Source organism: Myotis daubentonii, chromosome 8 (genome assembly GCF_963259705.1).
Source record: "Myotis daubentonii chromosome 8, mMyoDau2.1, whole genome shotgun sequence".
In the NCBI taxonomy this organism is placed as follows: Eukaryota; Metazoa; Chordata; class Mammalia; order Chiroptera; family Vespertilionidae; genus Myotis; species Myotis daubentonii.
Window position 1 is genome coordinate 3,750,623 of NC_081847.1, and position 10,814 is coordinate 3,761,436.

A 10,814-nucleotide genomic window follows, 5' to 3' on the forward strand; every position below is an offset into this window, starting at 1 on the left:
GTGCACCCCCTGGGGAGGGGGCCGCTAACCCTGCAGAGCCCAGAGGGTGGAGGCACAATTTCCCCAGAGGGTCACTGGGAGGGGCCAGGGGCCCAGGCCCGCCTCCACCCCAGCCCCGGTGGTCAGCTGTCCTTGTTGGAGATGAGGTGCTGTGTACTTCTCGTGTTAGACTGCACAGCAGGTGGTGCCCACCTGTGTCCTGTGAAGCAAGTGGCTCCAGGACGGTGTGTCAGGCAGTGCAACCAGTGCATCCTTGTCTGGGAAGTGGGCCCCAGGCCGTGTGGGATTCCACACCTGGATGCTGGTGAAGCCTTGCGGGCCGGGGTCAAGCCCACACCTGAGCAGGTGTGCGAGGAAGGGCCCAATGTGGTCACCTCGCCACCAGGTGGCAGTTTCTCCTCCTGGAAAACATGCCACAGGGGGGCGCGGCCTGGTTATGTGGTGGGTGGGGTGGACATTCAGAGGTGGCAGTAGCCAGATCAACCTGGGGAGGTGGGAGGCCACGCTCCTGGTCCAGCAGGGCCTCCAGCGTGACCTCCTCATGCCAGTTCTGGGCGGCCTGTGCCAGGGGCCTGCTAAACCATCTCTTCCTGATGGAAGCTTCCCGGGAGGGCCTTCAGGCTGGGGCCCACAATCACATGTCCACCCACATGGCTCCAGCCCCAAACCCCTTGTCTCCACCAGGTCCTTGTCCCTCCCGGCCCTGACCAGCCCTCTAGGACTTTGGGCACTGCCCCTGAATGTGTAGATATTCTCACTTGGGCCACTTTTCCGTCCACACAAGGTACAAGACCAGGAGCTTCAAGGCCCACCCACTGGGAAGATGTGTCCTTTGCCTCAGCAGCAGACCCCAGAGGCCAGACTGCCACCAGGGGCTGTCAGCTCACCTCACCCCACAGGGCAGGCTCTCTCTTAAAGGGGAGCCCTGGCCTTGCTTCCTTCCTCCCAGCCAGCAGCTAGAGCCTGCACACGCATTGCTCAGGACTGTGCACGCTGTCACAGCCAGCCGGGTGCCTGAGGTGTAGCAGTAAGAGCTCTGGATGGAGGAATGGATGGGTCACTCAATCAGCAGGTGTGCTTTCTCCTGTGTGAGCAGTTGCAGGCGCTGGTTTTGCTAGTTGGCTAGGGTTGGTGTGAATGGTGCATTTTCCCAATGGCTTCCTTGTTGGACTGGACATATTTCACCCAAAATGTTGACTGTTTCAACAATGGAGAAACCAGAGCCCCAGGCTACTCCCTCTGTTTGGGGGTCTGAGTGAGTGGAAAGTCAGGGCCTGTCCTCTATTCCAGCTCTCAGCCAGCCTTTCCCAGGGTTCCCCACGATCTGGGGCCTGGATACCCACTCCTTGGGCAAGATGCCCTGTGGACAGCCACATAGGGACCTGCCCTATTCACTCTGAATTGCCTTGGCTGGGTTGGGCTGGACCTAGAGGACACTATGCACTAAGGGTTGGTGCATTTGTGGCCTCGGGGGCCTTGACCTCAGGAACGGCCAGGAATGTGGCCATTAAGAGAGGTCCAGGCGGCCCCAGGGGTGCCTGGCCTTGTGTGACCTTGGCCAATGGTGTCCAGCTCTGTACAGGGCCCACTGATCCTACCAACCTCATAAGGTAAATAGGGGGCTAATATGATCACACATGTGAGTGCCCGGAGATGGTGCTCACCACGTGGGCTATGGCCATTCTCAGACCACTGGCCAGCCCTGGCCCTTCCTCTCCCGAAGCTCTCAATTTGCAGAGGAAGACCACCCCTGAGTCTGACTGAGCCCATCCCCCACCCCGGCTGCTGTGGGGTGAGTCCACCAGGGAAATCTCCAGAATACTGGTAGCCACAAGGGTCACTGAGACTTTGAAGGAGCCATCACTACACAGGCCCCTTTATGGGCCCTCCATCCTGGATGGTAAGCGACACATACTCCTCCACTGAGACTGGGGAGGAGGCTCCCAGCCAGTGAGTGAGAGAGCCAGAGCCCCCTCTGAGTCCCCATTCGACTCCATCTCCCAAGGCTGGGCCAGGGGCGGGGGCATGCAGCCCCGCTAGCCACAGCCAGCCCCGGGGTTGTTGGGGGAGGAGCAGGACCTGATGGAGTCCATTCCACGGGAGCATGGACAGTGAGCCCTGGCCCAGCACCAAAGGCACAGGAAGGCCTGTGATGAGAGTGATGGGGTCCAGCAGCCCTCACTGACCTCTCCAGGAACCCTTCACCTTGCTTGTCTCACCACCAATTAAGGGCCTGATCCTGGCACAGAGCTGCCCCCCAGTCACCTTGGGTGCAGTGAGGGAGCAGCTGGGGGAGCCAGTAAGAGGAGCAGGCTATGCTGGTGGGTGGGAGAGGCATAGCTAGGTACTCAGCGAGGCTTCTGGGAGAGTGAGCTGGAGCCCCACACCGCCCAGCACAGGCTGCAAGAAGTCCTCGAATATTGGGTCCTCCCACCACCAGCTCTGAGGGCAGAGGGAGCCCAGCCCCCACTCCTCAAAGTTTCTGAAGCACCTCTGGGGGCCAGTGGGAGGGGTGGTCCCCGGAGGATCCAGAAACTGCGGTGATTATAGGAGTCCAGTCTGCAGCCTCTGCCCCAGTCTCCCAGCCCCCACCCATACGCAGACACTGGGCTTCTGTCCTCCCCGAGGCCCATGGAAGTGTGGCTGCAGGAGAGTGGGAGCCCCTGCTTCCCTCCCCTCAGGCACTGTTCCCCTCACTGTCGCTGTCTGTGTGTGTCTGTCTAACTGCCGTTTGGAGGCCCCAGACTGACGCTGGGTGCTTTTCCCTGGTCTGTGGGTGTCTGTGTATCTGCGTGTGGGCGTGTCTGTCTGTGAGTGTCTCCAGCTGAATGTGTCCTTGACCCTGTCTATCTAAACATGCCTGGGGGGAGGGGCATTCCCGCCCTTGCCTCTCCTCCCCCAGCCCCTCCTGCAGGCACTAACGCAGTTGCAGCTACGGGGGCCTTGATTGTGCCAGCGAGTGCAGTGACCTCTTCTGTCCATGCAGCGCTGACTACCGCACGTGGGCTCCAAGCTGCTGGACACTCCTCCCTCAACCTGGGGCCCCATCTGAGCGCCTGGTGGGCAAGCTCCCCTCCTGGCAGGGCCCACTGGCTCCCCATCTTTCCTTATGTAACTCCACATCTGTCTGAGCCTTGTAGGTCACCCTGCCCGCTACGCTGGGCCCTGTCCACGGGGAGACTGAGACCCAGAGCCCCACGCAGATTGGCGGGGAGGAGGGCTGACCCTGATCGGAGCACAAGCTCTCAGAGATCCCTCCCTTGTTTTTTTTCTTTAAGACATTCCTTCCCTCAGACCCCCTGGCACCAAGGATGAATGAGGAGGGGTCGCGCGGGTGCAGGTGTTTCCCCTACCCCTACTCCAGGTCCCCACAGGCATCCCGGGTCCCGACGAGGGCCGGCCAGGGTTCATGGGGCTGAGGGCAGGAGGCAGGCCAGCGGCCCAGGGCCTGGCTCCAGAGCGCACTGGCCGGCTGACTGCAGGCCGAGCCCCCAGCCCCGCCCTCGTCGCGCCCCGGCCGGCTCTCAGCCAGCCGCTGTGTGCACCAGGCTGGGCCCCGGCGGCTGGCGGGCACGCGGCGCTGTCCGTGGTGCTGCCGGCGCCGGGCGGGGCGGGGGCGGGGCGGGGGCGGGGCGAGGGTTACAGCCAATGGTGCCGGCGCTGAGCCCGGCGCGGGGCGCGGGGGGCGGCCGGCTGGGCACGGGGCGCACTTGGCAGCGCGCTGCATTTGGGGCGCACAGACGCTCCGGCAGCGGTTCGGGCTCCGGCTCCGCTCGGGCCGCTGCGGTTGTGCCGCTGGCCCTATTCTGGTTGGAATCCAGCCTGGGCCTCCTCGGCGTTGCCCGCCCCGGCCTCTGCGCCCTCGGACCATGCGCCGGGCATCCCCCGGGGAATCCGGCCGGGCTGAAAGCCCTCAAACACCAGGCTCCTGGGCCCGGGCCCCTCCCGGCTGCCCAGCCGGCGGTCCGCGCCCTGCCCGGAGTCCCAGCGCCGCGTGAGCCGGCAGGGCCATGGAGCGCCCGCCACCCGACGGGCCGCTGAACGCGTCGGGGGCGCTGGCTGGAGAGGCGGCGGCGGCGGCGGCGGCGGGCGGGGCGCGCGGCTTCTCCGCCGCCTGGACCGCGGTGCTGGCCGCGCTCATGGCGCTGCTTATTGTGGCCACGGTGCTGGGCAACGCGCTGGTCATGCTCGCCTTCGTGGCCGACTCGAGCCTCCGCACCCAGAACAACTTCTTTCTGCTCAACCTCGCCATCTCCGACTTTCTCGTGGGTAAAGCCCCCAACCCCTGCCCGAGTCCTGGAGCGCTCGGCCCGCCAGGCCAGCGGGAATTGGAGCGCCGGACTTGGGTGCCTTTTGTACCGGCACACGCCCCAGCGTGTGGGGGGGGGGGGGTGAGGGCGGCGGGGCGGACTGGCCTGGGGAGGGGGCGCCTGGGACTCGTGGGGCGATGGGCGATGGGCGATGGGTGATGGGCGCGGGCGAAGTTCCTGGCTTCGCCGCCGCGTTGCGGGGGTTGGGAGTGGGGAAGGGGCCGGAGCAGGCGGGCGCTCGAGGCGCCAGGCGCAGCGGCACGGGTGCAGCGCCGGCTTCTGCAGTAGCAAACAAAGGCTGTGGGGGACTTAGGACTCATGGAGGGCGCTGGGGAAGGTTTGGGGAAGGGACATAGAATGGGGGTTTTAGAGCGGTGTTGTGGGAGGGGGCATTGGGAAGGGGGGGGGGCGGAGAGCGCTCTCACGTGTCCGTGAGCTGCTGCGGGCTGAGGGCGGGCGCTCGCGGAGGGGGCTGGAGCGCCAGACACCTGTTGGGGCTGCGCGTGCGTCTGCCAGGCGCTCAGAGAGGGGCTGGGCGGCGGGAGCCGCTGGCGGCTGTGGCCGAGTGCCCTTTGAATCAGGAAAAAGGCTTTCTTGGTTTCTGAACTGAAGAGGAAAGGCTGTCCAAAGCCAGGATAGGGCCTGGGCCCAGGGGCTAGAGGGAAGAAACTCTCCCTTCCTCCCTTTGGGGCCTGGGAGGGCTGGACAGGAAGAGCCTGGGAAGCACTGAATCAGGACCAGGGGCTCCTGTGCCCAGAGGCTCCCACACAGGAGCGTCCCTCCTGCACCCACGCCCAGGGGACACTGGTGGGCCTGGGGGCTGGGCAGGGGTCGAAGGCCAGGTCCAGGCAGAGGGTGTGTCTAGGAGACGGTGGAGGGGTGGGTAAGGTGAGGTTGCTGACCAGAAGGGTGGCGACTGACAGGTCCTGCCTGTCTCTGCGTTGTGGAGGGTCTGACCACAGACCCTCGTCCGGCTCTGCCCCACCACGGCCCTGCTCTCCCACAGGAGCCTTCTGTATTCCACTGTATGTGCCCTATGTGCTGACTGGCCGCTGGCCCTTCGGCCGGGGCCTCTGCAAGCTGTGGCTGGTGGTGGACTATCTACTCTGCACGTCCTCCGTCTTCAACATTGTGCTCATCAGCTATGACCGGTTCCTGTCCGTTACCCGCGCTGTGAGTCTGGGATGCGGGTGCCCACGCTCACTCCTGGGGGGAGGTGGTCAGGAGTGGCCCAGAAGGCACCCAGCAGGGGATGTGGGCAGTGCCAGGTGAGTTTGGTCCCGCTTGCCTCACGCCTGACATGCCAGGCACTCTCTACAGCCAGCTGCCCACTCATAGTCATTTGCTGCCAGTAGACTGGTCCTGGGACAGGCAGGAGGCACCACCTGGATCTGGCATCAGGTATTCCTGAAGGAAGGGGGTCACTTCAGCCTCCTCTTTGGGGCAGGTGCAGAGTCTTTGGAGCTGAGGGAGGATCTGAGCCAGAGGCCCTTGGTGGCACCCCCCTGCCTTGTGTGTGTGGGTCTGTGTGTATGTGTATGTCTGTGCCTGTGTGTGTGTCTGTGTGTCTCTGTGCATCCCAGAAAGACAGGCATCAGCTCCTGGCTCCACCAGTTCCCCTTGGTGTGAGTGGCCACCATGAGCTGGGGCCCTGGGCTGCCTGGGCTCCCATGACCGTACCACATGGGCATGAGCCTGGCACAGCGGAGCAGAAGTCTCACCTTGCTCCTATGTCTTCTCCTTGATGGCTTTTTTGGGCACCCAAGGGCTCTCTGCTCAGAAGCCACATGTGTCCTATCTAGAAGGGCATGGGACAGAGTGCAAAGAGCATGGGTTTGAGGTCAGTAGGCCTGGGTCGAACCCACTCTGCCCCCTTAGCCGATCCACCTGGTCTGTCCCTCCCTCCCTGAGCCACCCAGAAAGAAAGTGGGGAGAGTGATGGGGGTGTTGTAAAGATTAAATGAGATGACATCCAAAAGATGCCTGACCCAGCATGTCCCCGCAGGTCTCTTACCGGGCCCAGCAGGGCAACACGCGGCAGGCGGTGTGGAAGATGGCGCTGGTGTGGGTGCTGGCCTTCCTGCTGTACGGGCCGGCCATCCTGAGCTGGGAGCACCTGTCGGGCGGCAGCTCCATTCCCGAGGGCCACTGCTACGCGGAGTTCTTCTACAACTGGTACTTCCTCATCACGGCCTCCACGCTCGAGTTCTTCACGCCCTTCCTCAGCGTCACCTTCTTCAACCTCAGCATCTACCTGAACATCCAGAAGCGCACCCGCGACCGGCTGGACGGGGTCCGAGAGGCCACTGGCCCGGAGCCCCGACCGGAGGCCCAGCCCTCTCCGCCGGCCGCTCCCGGCTGCTGGGGCTGCTGGCAGAAGGGGCGCAGGGAGGCCATGCCGCTGCACAGGTATGGCGCCGGGGTCGGCGAGGTGGCCCCGGGCACCGAGGCAGGAGAGGCAGCCCTGGGGGGTAGTGGTGGGGGCACGGCAAACTCGCCCACCTCCAGCTCAGGCAGCTCCTCGCGGGGCACAGAGCGGCCTCGCTCGCTCAAGAGGGGCTCCAAGCCGTCGGCGTCCTCTGCGTCACTGGAGAAGCGCATGAAGATGGTGTCCCAGGGCATCACCCAGCGCTTCCGGCTGTCTCGGGACAAGAAGGTGGCCAAGTCGCTGGCCATCATCGTGAGCATCTTTGGACTCTGCTGGGCCCCATACACCCTCCTGATGATCATCCGGGCTGCCTGCCACGGCCACTGCGTCCCCGACTACTGGTATGAGACATCCTTCTGGCTACTGTGGGCCAACTCAGCAGTCAACCCGATCCTCTATCCACTGTGCCATTACAGCTTTCGCCGGGCCTTCACCAAGCTGCTGTGCCCCCACAAGCTCAAGGTCCAGCCTCACAGCTCTCTGGAGCACTGCTGGAAGTGAGCTGGCTACCCAGGCCCCTCTGCCCACACCGGGGTTTCTGGGCAGCCGCCGCCTCCTCTTGGGCCCACACTTTTGCCATGTGGCCTCTCTTAGACCACCTGCCTGCCGTGGAGGCAGCTTGGTGGGCTGGCCGAGGACCCTACTGCCTGAACTGGAATGCGAGTGGCTAGCCCTGCCACCCAAATCCTAACTCTTCCCCAGGAGGGACAATCTGGGGGTCTTAGCCACAATGTCCACCTCCCCACAGACAGTGTGGCAACCAGTGGGTCCACCGTTTGCACAGTTACTGCTCGGTGTTCTTCCCAAAGCAAGCGCGTGGCGTGTGCTCCATGCTTTCTACCCAGCAGTTTGCTCCTGCATGTGCGCGCACGCCTGCACACACCTGCACACCTTCCCTTGCTCCAGACCAGCCCCGGCTACCGGCTCTGCAGCCATCTGCCCCTTCTTAAGCCCGGCCCGACTCCTTCAGCCCTCTTTCCTCCAACTCTCTCTGCCCCCAAAGTGCCAACAGCTTGCTGCTGTTCTCTGCTTTTCCATTCTGGGTGTTTCAGGAAGACAAAGAAAAGGAAAACACATCTGTGAACTCGATGTTCCTTGGATGTTTAATCAAGAGAGACAAGATTGCAGAGGAGCTCAGGGCAGGATTGGCAGGTGTGGGCTCCCACGCCCTCTCTCCTCGTGCTGCTGTTTCCGGCTGAGCTGCACCAGCTGCTTCTGCCCACCCTGCCCCTGGCTCGGGCGCTGGGCCGGACTGGTGGCTCTGAAAGTGGTCACAGCCCGGATACCTGCTGTCAGCAGGCTGCCACCCCACTTCCTCTGCTCAACCAGTGTTTCCTGGGGCTGACGGTCCGAGGGCCCGGCCCTGCCCCGAGGGTCCTGAGGCTTGCAGGGCAGGCAGAGGGACCAGGCCCGGGTGCCCAGTGGAGGGTCCGCTTCGCCACATTCCGTGCACCCTGTGGCACCCTGCATGCTCCACGCCCCCTGGACCCGTTGAGCCGGCCCTGTAGACTCTGAGGTCCACAGTAAAGTGTATTTTTTTATTGGTGCTGATTCCTGAGGACTTTGTGGGCGGGGGACTGAAGTGCGGTGCTAGGGAGACACAGGCCACTCTGGGTGTGAGACCCAGGCCTGCCCCTCCCCTGGCCTCAGTGTTCTCTTTCCAGTGGGGGACTGCAGTGGGGGAGAAAGCAGCCTGGCTGCACACCAGGGTTTAATCTTAGTAAGGGGCAGGTGCCCAGCAGTGCCCCCCCTGCTGCACCCCATCACTGTCCAGGGGACTCATTCCAGCCTTGAGAATACACCCCAAGCCCCACCTGCCACAGCCTGCCTGCCCCCAGGATGAGGTTCTCATCTTTCTTGGCCATGACTTCCATCTGGGAAGCTTCCGGGGCTCCTGGGGTGGAGCTGAGGGGCAGGGAAGGTGGGGGCGGGGGGGTGGAAGCAGAGGGAGGGAGGCATCTCTGGGAGAGAAACCATCCTGCCCAAAGGCCTGGAGGCAGGACTGGGGGTGACAATAGAGAGAAGGACCTGCATGTGCCTTGGGCTCCTCATGGAGCAGCAGACCTCGGTCTCACCCCAGGAAAGGGGCCAGGGCAGCCCAACTCGTGAGATCCAGACTCCAGGGTGGAAGCCACAAGGGCCCCCTCCCCCTCCCAGACAGCCGCTCCTCTGTCCCCACGGTCCCACACCTCACTTCCCACGCAGAGACGGTGACAGCTGGGCGTGGGCCCCAGGGCTTCTCCACGGCAGAGGCAGGTCAGTGCCAACACCGAGTCCCGCTCTGCAGAGAGAGCCGCCCGGAGACGTGAAGACAACCCTGCGGCAGACACCGTGCCACCCCAGCTGGCGGCACCTTTATTTCCCAGGAACTCGGGAACTCCTCTCGCTGGCACCCGCCCCCTCACACACTCTCCATGTACCGTGAGGACCCCTCTGGTCTCTAGGCAGGCCCCTCCCTAGTGACCAGAGAAAGGGGCTCCCTAGAGCAGTGATGGCGAACCTATGACACGCGTGTCAGAGGTGACACGCAAACTCATTTTTTTGGTTGATTTTTCTTTGTTAAATGGCACTTAAATATATAAAATAAATATCAAAAATATAAGTCTTTGTTTTACTATGGTTGCAAATATCAAAAAATTTCTATATGTGAGACGGCACCAGAGTTAAGTTAGGGTTTTTCAAAATGCTGACACGCCGAGCTCAAAAGGTTTGCCATCACTGCCCTAGAGGCTGGGTGCTGCATGAGCAGAGACAGCGGACACCACCATGTGCGGGGCCCAGAGCTCAGGGAAACCCCTGCAGGTAGCTCTGGAGGCTGAGTGCTGCCTGCACACTAGCCATTGGCCACCCTGCTGGCCCCACAGGACCCAGCCTGAGCCCCCCGCAGCTGCCTGTCCCTCAGCCCAGGGCCGTCCAAGCGAGGACAAAGGACTCGTTCTCCGTTCTCTGCAGCAGCAGTGGCAGCAGGCACCTCCCTGCAGACAGCACAGCCAGCGCCCTCACTGCCCCTCCGCCCAGCCCTGCTAAATGGCTACAAATTGGAGGATAAAAGCACAGGCTTTCAAGCAATTTTGCCTTCAATCTCTGGAAAGTGCTGCTCCGCAAGGGGATGGAGGAGGAGAGAAGAAAGTCACCCAGCCCATTGGGCCTGGCCCAGCAGCAAACAAACACACCAGGAGGCCTTTCTCCTGAATCCCACACTGGGCCAGAGACAAAGCCCTTCGCCCACCCCCAACCCCCTGCTGCGGATGTTTACTGAGCACCTACTGTGTGCCAGGCTGGCTGCTAGGAGACATAAACATCTGGCAGATAAGTGGGGCCACTTCCATGAGATTGGGGGCTGCATGGCTGTAAGCAGGGCAGAGGCCCCAGAGGAGGGTGGCCCAGCTCACAACCCAAGGGAGCCTCTCAGAGGAGCTGACATCTCATTCCTTCCACATTCCCTGGGCGACCTGGCTCCCAGCAGGGCACCTGCCAGTTCTCCAGATGCAGGAGGGGCTGTGGCCAGGCTGGAGGGGCCGAGGGTCAGCCCAGGACCAGACGGCCTGCAGCGTCCTCCTGCCTGGGCCCCTCGGGCTGGCACTGGCTGCAGGTGCCCTGGTGTGGCTCTGGAGGTGCCCAGAACAGCTCGTGTGGGGCAAGGGCCTTTCCAGCCTTGAATAAAGACCCTCAGCTCTCAGGTGCCCAGCAGGCCACCGCTGATCCTTCCAGAAAAGGCCCAGCTAACCAACACGTCCTTTGGGGAGTCAAGGCCATGATGAGGGAGGGGGGCTTGCTCAGCAGGGACTCTGGAGCCCTGAGCCGTGGGGAGCCATGTGGCTGGCCATTACCTCCCTACATCCCCTATCCCAGCCTGACCCTCATGACTGAGCTTGAGGGTACAAAGAATCTTTCCACCAACATTTACTGGAGCACCCCATGTCCTTGTAGCCACCCCATGAGGGGTGCTCACACATCCACTATGTAGACACGAAAACGGGCTTCAGAGACAGGGTGATGCACCCCCCCACACACACTTAGCAGTCAGGGGGGCCAGGACTCCACCTGCCCACTCCGCTGGGTCCTCCCTTGGGCAC

The 10,814-nt window shown here is 62.9% G+C and overlaps 1 protein-coding gene across 2 annotated transcripts; it reads left to right on the plus strand.

Annotated features, from left to right (window-relative positions):
* Positions 1–3,632: 3,632 nt before the first annotated feature.
* On the plus strand, positions 3,633–8,285 carry HRH3 (histamine receptor H3). Of its 2 annotated transcripts, XR_009453992.1 has the most exons (4): positions 3,633–4,269; positions 5,317–5,483; positions 6,316–7,401; positions 7,795–8,285. XR_009453992.1 is itself a non-coding variant. In XM_059705132.1 (3 exons), the coding sequence occupies exons 1-3, from the start codon at positions 4,011–4,013 to the stop codon at positions 7,237–7,239; spliced, it is 1,350 nt and encodes a 449-aa protein (XP_059561115.1). In that variant the 5' UTR covers positions 3,633–4,010; the 3' UTR covers positions 7,240–8,285. The 2 variants fall into 2 exon arrangements, 1 of the variants encoding a protein (XP_059561115.1); XM_059705132.1 differs by having other exon boundaries at positions 6,316–8,285.
* The last annotated feature ends 2,529 nt before the right edge of the window (positions 8,286–10,814 follow it).

What these genes read in the sequence shown, in the direction of transcription:
- HRH3 (XM_059705132.1), top strand. Translation starts at nt 4,011, where the DNA reads ATGGAGCGCCCGCCACCCGACGGGCCGCTGAACGCGTCGGGGGCGCTG. An exon ending in CATCTCCGACTTTCTCGTGG is followed by an intron (nt 4,270 to 5,316) that starts GTAAAGCCCCCA and finishes GCTCTCCCACAG; the next exon opens with GAGCCTTCTGTATTCCACTG. An exon ending in TCCTGTCCGTTACCCGCGCT is followed by an intron (nt 5,484 to 6,315) that starts GTGAGTCTGGGA and finishes ATGTCCCCGCAG; the next exon opens with GTCTCTTACCGGGCCCAGCA.